The following is a 19,804-nucleotide window of genomic DNA, read 5'->3' as shown; positions in this document are numbered from 1 at the left end:
TTTTATACTGTGTGCCACATTTACCCATGATCCCCTTCTCTGTGTCTCTGCGTGCCACATTTACCCATGATCCCCTTCTCTGTGTCTCTGTGTGCCACGTTTACCCATGATCCCCTTCTCTGTGTCTCTGTGAGCCACGTTTACCCATGATCCCCTTCTCTGTGTCTCTGCGTGCCACATTTACCCATGATCCCCCCTCAGTGTCTCTGCATGCCACGTTTACCCATGATCCCCCTTCAGTGTCTCTGCATGCCACGTTTACCCATGATCCTCCTCTCAGTGTCTCTGCATGCCACATTTACCCATGATCCCCTTCTCTGTGTCTCTGTGTGCCACGTTTACCCATGATCCCCTTCTCTGTGTCTCTGTGAGCCACGTTTACCCATGATCCCCTTCTCTGTGTCTCTGCATGCCACATTTACCCATGATCCTCCCCTCAGTGTCTCTGCATGCCACGTTTACCCGTGATCCCCTTCTCTGTGTCTCTGTGAGCCACGTTTACCCATGATCCCCTTCTCTGTGTCTCTCTGAACCACGTTTACCCATGATCCCCTTCTCTGTGTCTCTGTGAACCACGTTTACCCATGATCCTCCTCTCAGTGTCTCTGCGTGCCACGTTTACCCGTGATCCCCTTCTCTGTGTCTCTGTGAACCACGTTTACCCATGATCCCCTTCTCTGTGTCTCTGTGAACCACGTTTACCCATGATCCTCCTCTCAGTGTCTCTGCATGCCACGTTTACCCGTGATCCCCTTCTCTGTGTCTCTGTGAACCACGTTTACCCATGATCCCCTTCTCTGTGTCTCTGTGAGCCACGTTTACCCATGATCCCCTTCTCTGTGTCTCTGTGAACCACATTTACCCATGATCCTCCTCTCAGCATCACATTATAATGATTCTCTTAATAGATTTAGAAGGTAAACAGTTTGAGTGAATTGTTGGTTTCTTTTGAAACAATATTTTGTCCTTGGAATTTAACGTTTACCTCAGACAGCCCTTTTGTTGCGCTTGTTTTAAGTTTTTATTTGCTGTAGCTGTGTGTGTGTGTGTGTGTGTGTGTGTGTGTGTGTGTGTGTGCGTGTGTGTGACTAGTAGGCTTACTGAACTGGCACAAACCGCTTGAGTCATAGCCTTTCAACTCATTATCCATTTTCTGCAATCATCATCAAGTTCTGTGAGTTCTGGCATTTGAGTTTTCTTTCTCAAACCCCGTGCCCACCCCGTTTAACCCAGGCCCACCCACTGTTCCCTTCGATTTCAACTTGTTGGCAATACTGACATCTGTTGGCTAAAAGAGGACATTTCTTCTTCTCGGTTAAATGTATGGGCTGGACGGTTTAATGACTGACATCTCTGCGCACCAATCAAATTATAAATACACGCAACGTCACGATCTTAACCAATCACAAAACAGAAACGTCACGTAGGTCAACTAATCAGCGATCAGAACTCCTGCGGTCTTCCTGGATTAAACCCTCCTTCCGAAAACAGGGATGTATCTCAAAATGGCGGTCTGCTCCCTACATGAATCTCCTAAGTAGGGTGTGACGTAATGGCTTCCAGTATCGTATGTAGTGCATAGGGCTCTAGTACTAGTGCGGTGTGAGATACGGCCGCTGGTTGTGGAGGCAATTTCAACCAGGTAGGTGTGCGAGACATTATTTGTTTGTTATTATTTTAAATAATATATTATATAATAATTGTGGTGCTTTTTTTAAAACGAGAAAGTGTTTGTGGTTTGAGTCGTTTTGTGTTAATTCACACACTTTTCACTAACACCGTGTTCTGATTAGGTTAGCGTGCTAAAGGTGCTAGCTTGCTAAGCTAAATAACATAACGTTAACTTTACTAGGCACGTTTACTACAAGCTGGTTTTATTTATATTTACTTATTCGTTTGTTTCGCTAAATTATTTAAAAGCTGAAACAGCCCGGTGACACGCAGTAGGTAGATGATGAGAAATTAAATTAAAAGTAAAACAAAAGGATGCACCGAGACAGGATAAAGCTAGTTAGCTTAGTTTAGCCGGATTAGTTTAGGTAACTTTATCATGATAATTAGCATGTAGCAGTAGAGTGTGTTTGCGCTTTTTTTTTTTTTTTAATACTTTAAAACCCGACTGTTTTCAGGCGAAAGTTGGTGATGTGTGTGTGTGTGTGTGTGTTCCAAAAGTCGCCAGGTGACGCCATAGATATCAATTTGCATATTCATTGATTTATCATGATAATTTGTATATTAAAATCAAGGAAGATTTTATGAAAGCTCCTAGAATGATGTTAGGAGCTATTGGTCCTTAGAAAACAACGATGATCTGTGATTGGTCGTCGGGAACAAGAGGGGATTTGTGATTGGTGGAAGAGTGATTAGTGACTGGTCATTAAGAAATGATCTGTGATTGGTCATCGGGAAGAGCGCAGACGGTCTCTGATTGGTTGTTAGTTGCGAAAGTGGAATAAAATAGTCACCAAGAATTTTTTGTGTTCTCCTAACAAAATCCTGATTTCTTTTTTTTTTTCTGCCCTGCTTGTTATGAGTATCATGTTGTTTTTGTGCTTAGCCCCGCCCCCTCATTTGATTTGACAGGGTCACTTAATCACAAGCTTAACTGTTCTAGTGACATCACTGCCACTTGAACATCAGTTTAAAATCTTAATCTTTGTATGTTTGGTCTGTTAATTCCTCCCAGTTAATGAACGTGTGTAGGTGTGAGTCATGGCGGAGCAGGACGAGGACAGCGCCCACATTAAGCGCAGTAAGACTCTGATCGTGAGACACCTGCCTGCAGACCTGAGCCGAGAGGAGAAGGAGGACCTGCTGGTGTATTTCGGCGCCTCGTCCGTGCGCGTGCTCTCCGATAAAGGCCCTTTAGTACGTCTCCATGACAACACGTCATCATCGCTTCATCATCTAACACCGCACAGATACTACACCTCTGTTTCATGTGCTTGTTTGTTAAATGATTTCGACTCTGTTTTTAGAAACACACTGCTTTTGCGTCGTTCTCCAGCGAGACTTCAGCCTCGAAGGTAAGATCATCTCAGAGAGACGTATGGATACAGACGTGTTCCTCATAACGAATCCAGGATAACATCCCCCCACCTTATCACAGGCTCTGTGGAGACTCCATCAGCTGAGGATTCTGGGTCACACGCTGGTCGTGGAGTATGCGAAAGATCAAGACAATTTCGTGGTGTTGAAGAGTCCGAAAGTTTCCGACAGGTACGCAGACCAAAACACCTGGTCGAGTCTGGAAGGACGACTCGATGTCTGTTCTGTGATGTCTTTTTATTTAACGTCACAATTTTTTATATATATATATATGTATATGTAATTAGTGTGTGTGTATATGTATGTGTTAGCTACAGAATTATTGGCACCCTCGGTAAAGGTTTTAAAATCATATTAAATTCAGGATCAAATAGTATTATATTAGTCAGTGGTATCGCCAAATATCGAATCGTTTCCTTTTGAGTCGAATCGTATTGTATTAGATTCAGTGGTATCATCAAATATGAAATCGTTTCCTTATGAATCAATCGTATTAAATCATTCAGTGGTATCGTCAAATATCAAATCGTTTCCGTATGAATCAGTCGTATTGAATCATTCAGTGGTATCGTCAAATATTGCATCGTTTCAATTCAATTTTATTTGTATAGTGCTTTTTACAATAGACATTGTCTCAAATCAGCTTTACACAAATATCAACATGGTATACAGATATTAAAGGTGTGAATTTATCCCAACTGAGCAAGCCACTGAGTGGCGACGGTGGCAAGGAAAAACTCCCTAAGATGTTTTAAGAGGAAGAAACCTTGAGAGGAACCCGACTCAGAAGGGAACCTGTCCTCATCTGGGTAACAACAGTTAGTGTGAAAAAGTTTCCTTTTGAGTCGAATAGTATTGCATTAGATTCAGTGGTGTCTTCAAATATCGAATCGTTTCCTTGTGAATCGAATCGTATTGAATCATTCAGCGGTATTGTCAAATATTGAATTGTTTACATATGAATCAATCGTTTTGAATCATTCAGTGGTATCGTCAAATATCGAATCGTTTCTGTATGAATCAGTCGTATTGAATCATTCAGTGGTGTCTTCAAATATCGAATCGTTTCCTTATGAACTGAATCGTATTGAATCATTCAGTGGTATCGTCAAATATTGAATCGTTTACGTATGAATTGAATTGTATCAGATTCAGTGGTATCGTCAATGAATCGAATTTTGTACAGAATCCTGTGGTCTACATCCCTAACTGGCGTTGAAAGTATAAGAGAAATCCCTTTTTTAAAATAAATATAGGAAAACCCCTTATCAAGTCAAGATATTAGGACATATCTTCATATTAAGTTTTAAAGTAGTGTATCGTGAGATGATTTTTTAGGCATATTCATGGTAAAAAAATTCACACAAGAACCCACTGTCGTATTCTTAAGATAATACAGCGTGAGTCATGTGTTTAGTGTCTTGTCTTTTTATTTGCTTTTTCAAAAATCCACACTCCTAAAATAATTAAATTACACACTGACATTTCACCGGTTTCAGTAGGATGATGGAATCTGAATTGAGTATTCACATGTAAAGTGTGTGTGAAATTCAAACTGTCTGGAACTCCTGTTTCAGGTTCGCTGATGATCGGGAGGAAAAGGAGAAGAAGGAGAGTCAGCAGCGGAACGTTCCTCTCATCGATACCGGCATCGCGCCCAGTCTCGGGTGGGTGAGAGATGGGAAGGGAGGGAGGGAGAGAGGGGTAGAGTGAGAGAGGGATGGGGGGAAGGGGGAGGGAAAAGCAGAAAGAGAAGGAGAAAAATTAGAGAGACAAGAGAAGAATGAGAAGCTGATTACGAAAGGGAGAAACATAAATAAAATTATTAAATGTGACTGAAAGAATCTGAGATAAAGGTACGTGGGAGAAGAAATGAAGAAAGAAAAGAATGGAGGAAGAAAGAGGACAGAAGAGAGAGAGAAAAGGAGAAAAGCTAAAAAATGAGAAAAATAATAAGAAATCGAGGAAAGAGGGAGTGAAAGAGTCCTATTTGTCTGTGTGTGTGTGTGTGTGATTTTATATATATATATATATATATATTTATAAATAAATTGTATGTAATACTACGGTTATATATTAGGATGTATTCCAGACCTTTCTATCGGTTTCTCTCTTTCTTCCTGTCTGGCAGCGACTCTCACTGATCGTACCTCTCACTTCTGCAGGTTAAAATTCCAAGCAAATCCGACACTGAAATATTTATACCCCCCTCCTTCGAGTGCCATCCTGACGAACATCACACATACCCTACTGAGCGTGCCCAGGTTCTACGTTCAGGTTTGTGTGCGCTGATCCTGCTGTGTATGTGTATATTAAGTGTGTGTGTACACACACTTTTCACCACATACGGCTTTTTAGTTGTTTTTTTTGATAAAAATGTATAATAGATTTAGTTGGGGAAATATATACAAGTTAGTGGAAAGCTTTCCACTAAAAAAAAAAAATATATATATATATAATCCACAATAACTTTCTGAACTTCCAGAATGCAATTGCTTTAATTTCTCATGTTCAAATTTCCTGTAACATTACTCTGGGGGACCGGGTTTAGCTACGTTACTCTGGGGGACCGGGTTTAGCTACGTTACTCTGGGGGACCGGGTTTAGCGACGTTACTCTGGGGGACCGGGTTTAGCGACGTTACTCTGGGGGACCGGGTTTAGCGACGTTACTCTGGGGGACCGGGTTTAGCGACGTTACTCTGGGGGACCGGGTTTAGCTACGTTACTCTGGGGGACCGGGTTCAGCTACGTTACTCTGGGGGACCGGGTTCAGCTACGTTACTCTGGGGGACCGGGTTTAGCTACGTTACTCTGGGGGACCGGGTTCAGCGACGTTACTCTGGGGGACCGGGTTTAGCGACGTTACTCTGGGGGACCGGGTTTAGCTACGTTACTCTGGGGGACCGGGTTCAGCTACGTTACTCTGGGGGACCGGGTTTAGCTACGTTACTCTGGGGGACCGGGTTCAGCGACGTTACTCTGGGGGACCGGGTTTAGCGACGTTACTCTGCGGGACCGGGTTCAGCTACGTTACTCTGGGGGACCGGGTTCAGCTACGTTACTCTGGGGGACCGGGTTTAGCGACGTTACTCTGGGGGACCGGGTTTAGCGACGTTACTCTGGGGGACCGGGTTTAGCGACGTTACTCTGGGGGACCGGGTTCAGCTACGTTACTCTGGGGGACCGGGTTCAGCTACGTTACTCTGGGGGACCGGGTTTAGCGACGTTACTCTGGGGGACCGGGTTTAGCTACGTTACTCTGGGGGACCGGGTTCAGCTACGTTACTCTGGGGGACCGGGTTCAGCTACGTTACTCTGGGGGACCGGGTTCAGCTACGTTACTCTGGGGGACCGGGTTCAGCTACGTTACTCTGGGGGACCGGGTTTAGCTACGTTACTCTGCGGGACCGGGTTTAGCTACGTTACTCTGGGGGACCGGGTTTAGCGACGTTACTCTGGGGGACCGGGTTTAGCGACGTTACTCTGGGGGACCGGGTTTAGCTACGTTACTCTGCGGGACCGGGTTTAGCTACGTTACTCTGCGGGACCGGGTTTAGCGACGTTACTCTGGGGGACCGGGTTCAGCGACGTTACTCTGGGGGACCGGGTTCAGCGACGTTACTCTGGGGGACCGGGTTCAGCGACGTTACTCTGGGGGACCGGGTTCAGCGACGTTACTCTGGGGGACCGGGTTCAGCGACGTTACTCTGGGGGACCGGGTTCAGCGACGTTACTCTGGGGGACCGGGTTCAGCGACGTTACTCTGGGGGACCGGGTTCAGCGACGTTACTCTGGGGGACCGGGTTTAGCTACGTTACTCTCGGGGACCGGGTTTAGCTACGTTACTCTGCTGAATACTCGGCCAGGTGTGCTTAGTTTACTTTACTCTGAGCTGAGTGCGTTGAATAACGTTATCCTGGCGAACGAGTTTAGTAATTTTATTCTAGTGAAAGTGTTTTTAGTGATGTTCCTCTGTCGAAGGGGATTAGTAACCCTGCTGAGTGTGTTTTGGTAATGTTACTCTGGCAAGGGTCTTTAGTAACGTTGCCCTGCTGAGCATGTTGAGCAGTTCTGCTATGGTGAGCGGGTTTACTAACTTTGCCCTGGTGAAAGAGTTTAATAGCATTCTACTAGTGGGCATGTTTAGTAACGTTCCTCTTTCAAAGATGTTTAGTAACTTAACCCCGATGAGTTTAGTAACGTTGCTCTGCTGAGCACATTTTCTTCATCAGCTTTGCTAGTTCTATCTAGCTTGCATTAAATCAGCGGCTAAAATTGAATTCTCGGGAGAATCTTTTGAACTTCGGGAGTTCTTGGGGTGAAAGTGAAAAATGAATGGGTGTTACAGTGTGAAGAAGTAAATTGTGCTCAGTAATAGTTGTGCAGTTCCCCGTCTGTCCTCATGGTGATGCTGTTGCACTTCTGAGCTCTGAGACATGCTGGGAAAACCAATCGCACACAGCAATCTTGGCTGCATATGGAGCTCGGGTCCCAATTATTGTCTGTGAGACGCGTAACAGCAGGTGTATGAAGGCAGATTACAACACACACACCGAGTTTGTCTCCTGCTCTTTTGCTCAGGATGATACTTTGAACTTGTTTCTCTGCAGGTTCTCCACCTGATGAATAAGATGAACCTGCCGTGTCCGTTCGGACCTGTAACTACCCCTCCTCCAGCGGTGAGCTCGCGGACACGCGCCTTATATACAGCTGAAGACTTTTAACTAATAGCCTGTACACTTCAGAACCTGACTTTATTATATCATGATAATTTAACATTATCACAGTGCTATACTAGGAAAAAAAACCACCCACATGCTGTAGCTGTACTTGCACGTTCTGGTCAAACATTTTTATTTTTATGAAATAATCCCAGATCATAATAATCCCAGATAATCAGATTTTTAAAAAGCCTATATTGGTTAACATAATAATCCCAGTCAGATCAAATAATCTCCAATTTGTTGAGTAATCCCAGTCAGATGGAATAACCCAGGTCATCTGAAATAATCAGGTGAAATGAAATAATTCAAATATGAAATAATCCCAGTAAACTCAATTAATCACAATCAATTATGATAATCTAAATCAGATCAAATCATCCAGAATACTTCCAGTTAGCTCAAGTACTGAGGAAAAATAATCCCCGTCAATTTGAATACTCCCAGTCAGATTAAACAAACCCACTCAACTCGGATAATTCCAAATATATGAAATAATCCCAGCCGCAGTAAATAATTCCCAACTGTCTGAAATAATCCTGTTCATTTGAAGTCATCCCTATCAGTTCAGATAACCCCAGTGGTGTTCAAACAGTCCCAATCAGGAGAAAATAATCCCTGTCGGATCAATTATTCCCAGTCAGATGGAATTATTATAATCATTTGAAATAACCTCAAACAGGGCAAATAATCCCAATACTCTGAAGTAATCTGTCAGATTAGATAATCTAGCTCATGTGAAATAATCCCAATAGTCAGAAATAATCTCAGATTAAATAATTTAAATCACGTGAAACAATCCTAATACTCTGAAATAATCTGTCAGATTAAATAATCTAGATCGTCTGAAATAATCCGAGTCAGATTAGATAATCTATATGGTGACGTAAACCCAACGATCTCAAATAATCCCTGTCAGATTAATAATGTAAATCAAGTGAAATAATCACAGTACTCTGAAATAATCCCTGTCAGATTATGATTCATGTTGTTTATTAAAAACCTACTAAAGCCCAACACAGACGTTGTAACCTCCGCACGTGTGCAGCGTTTCCAGCCTGATGATCAGTTAATATCAGAGAGGGATAAAATGTCTGACGCTGTGCTGTTATTTCAGTACACAATGGCTCATGGCCCATTTCTCCCAATGGTGCCCCCACCCCCTGCATTACCCCCGGAGAACCCCCCGCTGCCTGAGGGCACCAGCGATGAAGAGTCGGAGTACGAGAGCGGAGATGATGAAGATAAAGAGAGGTCTGGCAAATGGCCCTACTGGAGGAACATTCTGATTTAAACATTATAAAACTCTGATGTAAAATAGACAGCTAGTTATGTAGTGTGACTGTGTAAAGTGGGCGGGGCTAGCTGTGGGTAAATCTTTTCTTACATTACTAATCACACAGCTCAGGTCACTCGCCCCTCCCACGCAGCTTTTTTTTTTATCAAAACAAAAGAGCTAAGCTATCAGTTGAAAGCTAACCTAGCGAGTCAGTGGTAACTTAGTGAGTGTAGCTAATGTGTAAAGCTCTGAGTGAGTTGTTGCTATGTAGGTAGTTGAACAGTCCAGGCAGTGTCTCAGACAGCGGGCTGTCAGTCAATCATGCTCATTAGAATATTGAGCTACGCCCAATCGTGAATTCAGCTAGTGTTTGAGCAGCATTTTATCACATAATTTTTTTCCTTTATATTATGTAGAACTTTAACTAAGTGTGTGTGTGTAAGGTTAGCATTCGTATATGTATGTGACTTTGGTATTTGATGCGTGCTGTCTCTACAGGATGATCAGGCTGATGGGGCTCGTTAACCAGCCATGCAAACGACCTCTAAGAACAAAGATGGCCACCACGAGGAAGAAACCCAAACTGAAGGACCTGCTGTTTACCCCCAAACCTGATCCACACAGGTACCACACGCCCCCAAACCTGATCCGCACAGGTACCACACGCCCCCCCAAACCTGATCCGCACAGGTACCACACGCCCCCAAACCTGATCCGCACAGGTACCACACGCCCCCCCAAACCTGATCCGCACAGGTACCACACGCCCCCCAAACCTGATCCGCACAGGTACCACACGCCCCCCCAAACCTGATCCGCACAGGTACCACACGCCCCCCAAACCTGATCCGCACAGGTACCACACGCCCCCCAAACCTGATCCGCACAGGTACCACACGCCCCCCAAACCTGATCCGCACAGGTACCACACGCCCCCCAAACCTGATCCGCACACGTACCACACGCCCCCCCAAACCTGATCCGCACAGGTACCACACGCCCCCCAAACCTGATCCGCACAGGTACCACACGCCCCCCAAACCTGATCCGCACACGTACCACACGCCCCCCCAAACCTGATCCGCACAGGTACCACACGCCCCCCAAACCTGATCCGCACAGGTACCACACGCCCCCCAAACCTGATCCGCACAGGTACCACACGCCCCCCAAACCTGAACCGCACAGGTACCACACGCCCCCCAAACCTGATCCGCACACGTACCACACGCCCCCCAAACCTGATCCGCACAGGTACCACACGCCCCCCCAAACCTGATCCGCACAGGTACCACACGCCCCCCCCAAACCTGATCCGCACAGGTACCACACGCCCCCCCCAAACCTGATCCGCACAGGTACCACACGCCCCCCCCCAAACCTGATCCGCACAGGTACCACACGCCCCCCAAACCTGATCCGCACAGGTACCACACGCCCCCCCCAAACCTGATCCGCACAGGTACCACACGCCCCCCCCCAAACCTGATCCGCACACGTACCACACGCCCCCCAAACCTGATCCGCACACGTACCACACGCCCCCCAAACCTGATCCGCACACGTACCACACGCCCCCCAAACCTGATCCGCACAGGTACCACACGCCCCCCAAACCTGATCCGCACAGGTACCACACGCCCCCCCAAACCTGATCCGCACAGGTACCACACGCCCCCCCAAACCTGATCCGCACAGGTACCACACGCCCCCCCAAACCTGATCCGCACAGGTACCACACGCCCCCCCAAACCTGATCCGCACAGGTACCACACGCCCCCCCAAACCTGATCCGCACAGGTACCACACGCCCCCCAAACCTGATCCGCACAGGTACCACACGCCCCCCCAAACCTGATCCGCACAGGTACCACACGCCCCCCCCCAAACCTGATCCGCACAGGTACCACACGCCCCCCCCCAAACCTGATCCGCACAGGTACCACACGCCCCCCCCAAACCTGATCCGCACAGGTACCACACGCCCCCCAAACCTGATCCGCACACGTACCACACGCCCCCCAAACCTGATCCGCACAGGTACCACACGCCCCCCAAACCTGATCCGCACAGGTACCACACGCCCCCCAAACCTGATCCGCACAGGTACCACACGCCCCCCCAAACCTGATCCGCACAGGTACCACACGCCCCCCCAAACCTGATCCGCACAGGTACCACACGCCCCCCCAAACCTGATCCGCACAGGTACCACACGCCCCCCCAAACCTGATCCGCACAGGTACCACACGCCCCCCCAAACCTGATCCGCACAGGTACCACACGCCCCTCCAAACCTGATCCGCACACGTACCACACGCCCCCCCAAACCTGATCCGCACAGGTACCACACGCCCCTCCAAACCTGAACCGCACAGGTACCACACGCCCCCCAAACCTGAACAGCACAGTTATCACTAAAGTCTCAATTATTAAAAAAATACGCAACTCTGCCACGATTACTAATGGTGCGTCGTTACTAAAACTGGATATGGCTGTCTACACAGCATGATACTCCCACTGCCATGCTTCACGTTTGCTCCATTCAGCTAATTAGGTGACTTCTGATAGTTCCACCACAACTAATTTAAGGGTTTCACATCAACAGGGGTGAATATTTATGCACATCTGTAATATTATTTATTTGTAAATAATTTAGTGAACTATATCAATTTCCTCCCACTTTAATATTATGGGATGTTTTGTGTATTCCTGAAGTTCAGTCCCAGTCAGATCCGTTTCAGTTCCAGGTCGTAACACTACGAAGTGTGGTGAAGATCGAGGGGGGTGAATACTTCCGCAAGGCCATGTAGAGCAGGATTTGATAACCTAGAACCCATAACTCGATGCAGTGTGTAAACTCTCACCTGGTGCACACCCCGGGGATAAAGCATCACCCGAGACAGCTGTTCAATTACTTGAAATGTAAAAATAAACGTGTAATGTATTCTGCGTTAGCGCTCCAGGTCCCACCCTGAGGCCCTCTGACGTGTTCGAGCAGCCGCTCCATCTCGGACCCAAGAAGATCGAGTTCCACATCCCTGCTGAGACGAGTGTGAGAGCGCAGGAGGAGGACGAGGAGGAGGAGGAGGAGGAAGAGACAGGAGAAGCAGCAGGTGATGAACAGCTCACTTCCCAGGACGTTATAGTTGTAATTAATGCAGTTCAGATTGTATTCTGCTCTTCGTGTAGGTAGCTCCGCCCTTAAAGAAATCATATTCTGCTCTATTTAAATGACTTTATCCGTATCGTCTTTCAATTTTTAGAAACTTCACCTTATCCTACAATATTTAAAAAAAAATTCTATATCTAAAATCATTTTCTACTGTTTTTTTTTTATTACTTATTTTTTTAGATTAATATTTTCGTTACAAATTCTTCTCACAGTTTTTTTTCAAACTGTAGTTTTTTGGTAATTAATTTATTAAAAAAAAAAATTCTTTTGTTGATTGGTTTTATATTATATTAAATATAAATATAAATTTTATTTGTTGCTTCTTTGCATTATTTTTCCAAGCGTTTAAGTGACTGCAGAATCTTAATCTTTATAATATATATATATATATTTTTTAAATATGTTGCTATTAGTATATATTTTTTTTAGCCTTTTTTTTTTTTTTAAATATTTGTTTTATTTCATTATATATATTATTTAAACAAATGTTTTTCATACAATATAGGTTTCCCACTTTTATTCCATCCTGGATCTTATTTATGATTTTTTTTAATTGTAAAATATTTCACGTTGCTTATTTAAATAATGATAAATGTAATAAACTTTTATTTAATGTAATTTGTTTGTAGTTAATGACCGTGAAATATTAAGAACAAATACATACATTTTTTACAAATGACTTTTTTCCCCAAAACTGGTTCTGTATTTGTTTTAAAGTTCTCGGTTTTATTTTTCATTAATCTTTTTGATTTTTAGTTTTATTTTTGTAGCGAAATTGCAGGTTTATAATTTGTAGTCTAATGTGATGTTTAAAAAAACATTTTTTTCAAGTGCATGTGTTTAAAAACCCCACAAAACAAGCTTTCCTGATGGTGTACGGGGGATAAAGCCAGTCGGGGAGTTGTTTCCGTTCTTGTTTTGGACAGATAAACAGCAGCGTTTGAGTAGAAGAGGATAAGGCTCGGGATAATTTAGAGAGAGAGAGAGACGTTACATACAATTCTCTGAGGAGGAATGTATCACCGCAGACTTTGGCTTTCTGCTCCAACACACACACGCACACGCGCACACACACAGAGGGAGAGAGTAGATCTGTATGACAAGTTTCTCGGGGATTTGTACCGGGCCGCTGCTCTTCATAATTTCTCATCGTCTTTTTTTTATTTGCTTAGAGCATGTGACAGCACACATCACACAGCACGACCTCTCTCTCCCTGTCTCTCTCTCTCTCTCCCTGTCTCTCTCTCCCTGTCTCTCTCTCTCTCTCCCTGTCTCTCTCTCCCTGTCTCTCTCTCTCTCTCCCTGTCTCTCTCTCCCTGTCTCTCTCTCTCTCTCCCTGTCTCTCTCTCTCTCTCTCTCTCCCTGTCTCTCTCTCCCTGTCTATCTCTGTGTCTTTCTCTCCGTCTCTGTCTCACACTCACGCGCACACACACTTGTAAAGAGTTTTAACTGGAGTGGAAGCCGCTTGTTTTACTGGCCTGTCTTCTTGGCTCGTTGTTTCTCAGACCTTTAGGATAACGGTGTAAATATTCATCAGCTCACGCTGCCATACGGGTGTGAATATTTACGATGTGACTGCACACACACACACACACACACACACACACACACACACTGAGAGAGCACTGCGTATCTGTACAGGTCTGTGTGTGTGTGAAGTCTGATTCCACACCGCTCCACTCTTTTATTAATGCGGTTTATTAGTATATTTTTATCTGGGAGGTGAAGGAGGTGTGGCCTCTGTGCCTGTCTCAGTGAATGAGGCGTGGCCTCTGTGCCTGTCTCAGTGAAGGAGGCGTGGCCTCTATGCCTGTCTCAGTGAAGGAGGTGTGGCCTCTGTGCCTTGGTGCCATTGAAGGAGTGGTTTTTGTCAGCCATCTGATTTTTACCTCTAATACCAGGTGTAATTGGCATTTAGGAGCAGATACTGTATTTCTGGTTTGAGTCATAATTGCTTCTCTCTCTCACTCTCTCACTCACACAGACTCAGCGGCGCAGGAAACGGGAGGCTCGGGATTCGGGAAGCTGTATCCCAGCACACAGAGCTGCAGAGAGGAGGAAAGCGGAGAGGAAGAGGATGAAATCCCCTCTGAGTTCATCTCCAGGAGAGAGCTGGAGAGAGGCCGACTCTCCAGAGATGGTACGCCAACATCACACACGTAAAGTGTCGTTATGAGGCATTCACAATACCCATGTTAATGATGTTAATAAAGCGGAAATTAATCGTTTGATATAAATCATAATAACCTGTCCTGGCAGGGAATCTCTCCTTACGTGTGAATAGAGCTCTGTTTTCACACACATATGCTGTTGTGTGATCTTGTGTGTGTGTGTGTGTGTGTGTGTGTGTGTGTTTGTCAGAGATGAAAAGGATGTCCGTGTTTAAGAACTATGAACCCGGAGAACCGACGTGTAGGCTTTATGTGAAGAACATCGCCAAACAAGTGGAAGAAAAAGTGAGTAGCGTGCGCGTCGCTGTAGGAAGCAGAACACCGCTATACATTTATACCATTGTGCTGAGGAATTCTGGACTCTGATTGGTCAGAATTGTTGATCAGTTTTCTGTAACAGCCAATCACAGGTTTGTATTAACGCGCTCCACACAAACGGATTAAACGAGGTGTGTAATTTCTGACGTGGTCACGTTTTCTGTAAGGAGATGTTTATTTCGATGATCTGATTATCATCAGTAATACAGCATTGGAGTGTTTCCTCTCTCTCTCTCTCTCTCTCTCTCTCTCTCTCTCTCTCTCTCTCTTCCTCAGGACCTGAAGTATATCTACAGCAGGTACGTCGACACCTCATCAGAGGACGAGAGAAACAGGTGAGCTCCCACAGACCGCGTGACCAATCCTGTCCACTCCCACAGACCGCGTGACCAATCCCGTCCACTCCCACAGACCGCATTACCAATCCCGTCCACTCCCACAGACCGCGTGACCAATCCCGTCCACTCCCACAGACCGCGTGACCGATCCCGTCCACTCCCACAGACCGCGTGACCGATCCCGTCCACTCCCACAGACCGCGTGACCGATCCCGTCCACTCCCACAGACCGCGTGACCGATCCCGTCCACTCCCACAGACCGCGTGACCGATCCCGTCCACTCCCACAGACCGCGTGACCGATCCCGTCCACTCCCACAGACCGCGTGACCGATCCCGTCCACTCCCACAGACAGCTTGACCGATCCCGTCCACTCCCACAGACAGCTTGACCGATCCCGTCCACTCCCACAGACAGCTTGACCGATCCCGTCCACTCCCACAGACAGCTTGACCGATCCCGTCCACTCCCACAGACCGCGTGACCGATCCCGTCCACTCCCACAGACCGCGTGACCGATCCCGTCCACTCCCACAGACCGCTTGACCAGTCCCTCTCACTACCAGAGACAACTGTTACTGGAGATGCACCGGAATGAAAATTGTAAGCTGAAACTGAATATATTTAAACACTTGGTCGAAGGCCGAATACCGAACACAGTTTTTCACATTTTTTTCCATTTATTTTGCTATTTTTTTTCACCATTGCATCAATTAAATAGTCAAAATGTACTTTTTATTATTTTATCTTGCTTTTCAAAGAGAAAATCAATTCCAGAATTGCAATTTTTAAAAATATATATTTAACAATGATTTAAAAAAAAAAAACATTCCAGCAGACATTATAGCAACAAAGCATAATATAACTTAAAATAAATAAATTAGTAAAATAAAAATATTCTTATTTGGCCGTCTTCTTGAATAGCCTGTAATCAGTTTAGTTAACTAATGTTAACAAATGGAAACTTATTATAAGGTGTAAATATGAATTCCTTTCCCATCCCCACAAGTAGCCCACCTGCGTGCCATCCGTGCCAGGTGGGGAAAGCAGCCTTGAATTCTCCTGGGGATGGGGACCTCTGAGAGATAACATCTAACTGTTGGGCGATTGAGCTTGTCCTCTGTCTTGCATTTGGGTTATTCTCTTGGAGGCTGTGCGAGTAGTACTGGCCCCTTTTCTCTTTGCTCCGTCTCCCCCATGTCCTGCGATATGCGTCCCCTGACCGTCTCCATCACCGAGCGGCTTTCCAAAATCCAACTCGGCCTGGATCGTTTCTCATGAGTGCTGCTTTCCCCCCACATCCAAGTAACGATCTTTATATCGTGGATCAAGTACAGTCCCGACTGTCACTCTACACTGCTATTTGATCGCGTCATCAAAAATATCATTGTTCGATAAAATTTATTCTGCCTTTTCACTTATTCGGCCAAATAATTTCGGTTGCCAAACGTTCGGTGCATCCCTAAACTTTACCAATCCCTCTCAGTACCAGAGACACTTGACCGGTCCCTCTCAGTACCAGAGACGCTTGACCGGTCCCTCTCGGTACCAGAGACGGCTTGACCGGTCCCTCTCGGTACCAGAGACGGCTTTGACCGGTCCCTCTCAGTACCAGAGAGGCTTGACCGGTCCCTCTCGGTACCAGAGACGCTTGACCGGTCCCTCTCGGTACCAGAGACGGCTTTGACCGGTCCCTCTCGGTACCAGAGACGGCTTTGACCGGTCCCTCTCGGTACCAGAGACGGCTTGACCGGTCCTTCTCGGTACCAGAGACGGCTTTGACCGGTCCCTCTCGGTACCAGAGACGGCTTTGACCGGTCCCTCTCGGTACCAGAGACGGCTCGACCGGTCCCATCCATTCTCACAGATAGTTTTCATTAGTTCATAGGCTTTGCTACAAGTACTAGCAAGCTAGTGGTGGGAGATGTAGATTTCTCACGTGTGTATTGTATTCTGGAGTAATGGGGATTAAATGAGTAAAATATTGTATTATTTTTAATAAACACAGCTCTGGAAAGTCAGACTTTGATGTATGAATGCTGCATTGTACTGTGTGTGTGTGTGTGTGTGTGTGTGTGTGTGTGTGTGTGTGTGTAGGTTTGATATTGTTTTAATGAAGGAGGGAAGAATGAAAGGTCAAGCCTTCATCGGGCTCCCCAGTGAGAAAAGTGCAGAGAAGGCCTTGAGGGACACGAACGGATACGTCCTACACGACAAGCCCCTAGTGGTTGTATCCTTCACTCGCTCGCTTCACATCACGTCGCTCACTTCCACTTTCTCCATGCGATGAAAATGTCAGTCGATCAGCACCGTGTGATTTTTCTGAAGCCTGGTGCAGTTTGTTGTGTTTTAAAGGAATGTGTGCGGGGGGATTGAATGTCACTCGTGTCTTCATGCGGAGTAAATTTTAATCAGTAAGATTTTGCTCTTTGATCGAAGGGACGAGTTCATGCTCTGTGTTTTAGACTTAACTTAAAACACTCCAGCAATTTGCTCGATCGGCGAAACCTAAACAGGACACGGTGGTTTCGAAGACTGGATCCAAAAAACACTAAGCGGGTAAGTAATACCAGTAATAATATATGTCCAGTAAAAAAAATTAATGCTAATACTTGTGTAGGTGCACATGTACAATCAGGAGGCGGGGCCAAGTGAATGGTGTAGAGAGCTGAGTAGGCGTGGCCAGTTGGAGTCAAGTGGACAGTTAGAAAAGATGAGAGGTCAGGCTGAGTGGACACTTAAAGAAAACTGAGGGGGGGTGGGGTTAACTAGAGGCCAAGAGGACACCTACAGAAATTTAAGGAGCGTGGCCAAGAGGACACCTACAGAAAGTTGAGACGTGGGGCCAGATGGATAGCTACAGTAAGCTGAGAGGGTCGGGGTAAGCAGTTGGCTACGTGAGGCTAAGGGGTGGGACCAAGTGGACACGTAGAGAGAGGTGAGTGGGTGTGGCCAAGTGGTCTGCTAGAGACAGCTGATGGGTAAGGCCTATTGTAGGAATCGAGTCAAGTGGAAAGCTACATAACTGATTGGGTGTTGCCAAATGAATGTCTGCAGAGAGATGTGGGGTGTGGCTATGGAGACAGGTGCAGTGTTAAATGGGTGGGGCCAAGTAGAGAGAGCTTAAAAAGGGTGGGGCCAACTCAAAAGCTGCAGAGAGCAGGAAACTTCCGGAAGCTTTTCCTCCATGTGACCCCAAAAATTTTACTCTGATCAGAATCTTTTGAACACACGACCAATAATTTACCTTTTTTTTTTTTTTTTTTTTTATTTAAATAAACCGAGGTCATGAGTTGAACAGAATGTATAGAAGTGTTGTGTTTATAAACCGAGAGTTAAATCCGTGTTTGTCCTTGTTGAAGATGTTGAAGTGACGTTAAGACGTGTCAGTCGCAGCTCTGCAGCACAGTGTGTGTATCCTTAATCCTGCATATCCTTTCACAGACTGACTTCAAACATTAATATTGTTGTTATTGTTATTATATAATGTTATGATTTAGCGATAGTGATGAAAGTTCCTTGTTGTTTTGAGCTCCACGCTCTCTCACTTGTGATTTCAGCTCCCAGGTGAAGAACCTCATCAGCATCCTCACGAGAAGTTCATCACTCTCTCGGAGTCCATGCCACAGTACAGTCGTTATTACTGTTTCATTAGTGTACCGTGATGAAAATAAAGAAAGTATTTCACAACGGTGCTGTGGGTCACATCGTGTTTGATTTTCACACACACACACTCAGATAGGGGAGGGGCTGGGGTGAGGTTGGGGTTGGACGATATCGATACTGCAGTACTGTGTTATGTCACAGTACATTTTTCAGCATGTTGTAGATATTGTAAGTATTTTAGTAACAATTACAATCTTATTTACATCTGTTTTAGTATTCAGTTTTTAAATTCATTTGGATAGCGACAGACAGATTCTAATCTGTCACCCTCTGTCTTGGTCTGGGGTTTTTTTGTCTCTGTATAAACCACCTGTATGTCTAATCTACCCATCTGTATGTCTTATCTGCCTGCCTGTCTCTGTCTGATCTACCCATCTGTATGTCTAATCTGCCTGCCTGTCTCTGTCTGATCTACCCATCTGTATGTCTCATCTGCCTGTCTCTGTCTGATCTACCCATCTGTATGTCTCATCTGCCTGCCTGTCTCTGTCTGATCTATCTATCTGTATGTCTAATCTGCCTGCTTGTCTCTCTCGGTCTGTTCTACCCATCTGTATGTCTAATCTGCCTGCCTGTCTCTGTCTGATCTACCCATCTGTATGTCTAATCTGCCTGCCTGTCTCTGTCTGATCTACCCATATGTATGTCTAATCTGCCTGCCTGTTTATCTAATCTACCAGTCTGTGCATCTCTATCTGCCTCTCTCCATCAGTGTTTTTGCTGGTCTCTATCTGCATTCTGTATGTTTGTGTAATCTGCCTATTCTTTACATTGTTCATGCATTTTTGTCTAATCTACCTGTCTCTCTGTCTGCCAGTCTAATCTGCTTGTCTGCTTCACTGTGTACCTGCCTGTTTGTTCATCAAATCTTCCATTCTTTTTATCTACCTATCGATCTTTATTTACATTTATTACATAATTTTGGCCTGTCTTTACCCGTCTGTCTAATCTACCGCGGTCTGTCTGTCTACTTTTATCTGTCCTGGTTTGTCTAATGTCAGTTCAACAAATCTACCTTTTGTGTGTTGGTTCATTCTATCCTTCCATCTGATCTACCTTGCTGTCTACCTGTCTGTCTGCTTAAC

The 19,804-nt window shown here is 45.4% G+C and overlaps 1 protein-coding gene across 3 annotated transcripts; it reads left to right on the top strand.

Moving 5' to 3' along the window:
- The first annotated feature begins 1,525 nt into the window (after nucleotides 1-1,525).
- On the top strand, nucleotides 1,526-18,746 carry rnpc3 (RNA-binding region (RNP1, RRM) containing 3). Of its 3 annotated transcripts, XR_008385656.1 has the most exons (17): nucleotides 1,526-1,642; nucleotides 2,687-2,868; nucleotides 2,979-3,026; nucleotides 3,110-3,219; nucleotides 4,626-4,715; nucleotides 5,214-5,325; nucleotides 7,661-7,729; nucleotides 8,889-9,025; nucleotides 9,549-9,674; nucleotides 12,009-12,166; nucleotides 14,210-14,365; nucleotides 14,587-14,681; nucleotides 14,991-15,049; nucleotides 17,151-17,283; nucleotides 17,540-17,612; nucleotides 18,416-18,463; nucleotides 18,614-18,746. XR_008385656.1 is itself a non-coding variant. In XM_053622280.1 (16 exons), exons 2-15 carry the CDS (start codon nucleotides 2,713-2,715, stop codon nucleotides 17,606-17,608), a joined length of 1,518 nt encoding a protein of 505 aa, XP_053478255.1. In that variant the 5' UTR covers nucleotides 1,526-1,642; nucleotides 2,687-2,712; the 3' UTR covers nucleotides 17,609-17,612; nucleotides 18,614-18,746. The 3 variants fall into 3 exon arrangements, 2 of the variants coding, with proteins under 2 accessions (XP_053478255.1, XP_053478212.1); XM_053622280.1 differs by lacking the exon at nucleotides 18,416-18,463; XM_053622237.1 differs by having other exon boundaries at nucleotides 18,416-18,746.
- Nucleotides 18,747-19,804: the final 1,058 nt, after the last annotated feature.

This window comes from Ictalurus furcatus, chromosome 1, assembly GCF_023375685.1.
Source record: "Ictalurus furcatus strain D&B chromosome 1, Billie_1.0, whole genome shotgun sequence".
Lineage (NCBI taxonomy): Eukaryota > Metazoa > Chordata > Actinopteri > Siluriformes > Ictaluridae > Ictalurus > Ictalurus furcatus.
This window is presented reverse-complemented; position numbering and strand designations above follow the sequence as displayed.

Excerpts from the sequence above, each read along its gene's own strand:
- rnpc3 (XM_053622280.1), top strand. The coding sequence starts at position 2,713 with ATGGCGGAGCAGGACGAGGACAGCGCCCACATTAAGCGCAGTAAGACT. Across the intron at positions 2,869-2,978 it reads TCTCCGATAAAGGCCCTTTA|AAACACACTGCTTTTGCGTC; the intron begins GTACGTCTCCAT and ends CTCTGTTTTTAG. Across the intron at positions 3,027-3,109 it reads GCGAGACTTCAGCCTCGAAG|GCTCTGTGGAGACTCCATCA; the intron begins GTAAGATCATCT and ends ACCTTATCACAG.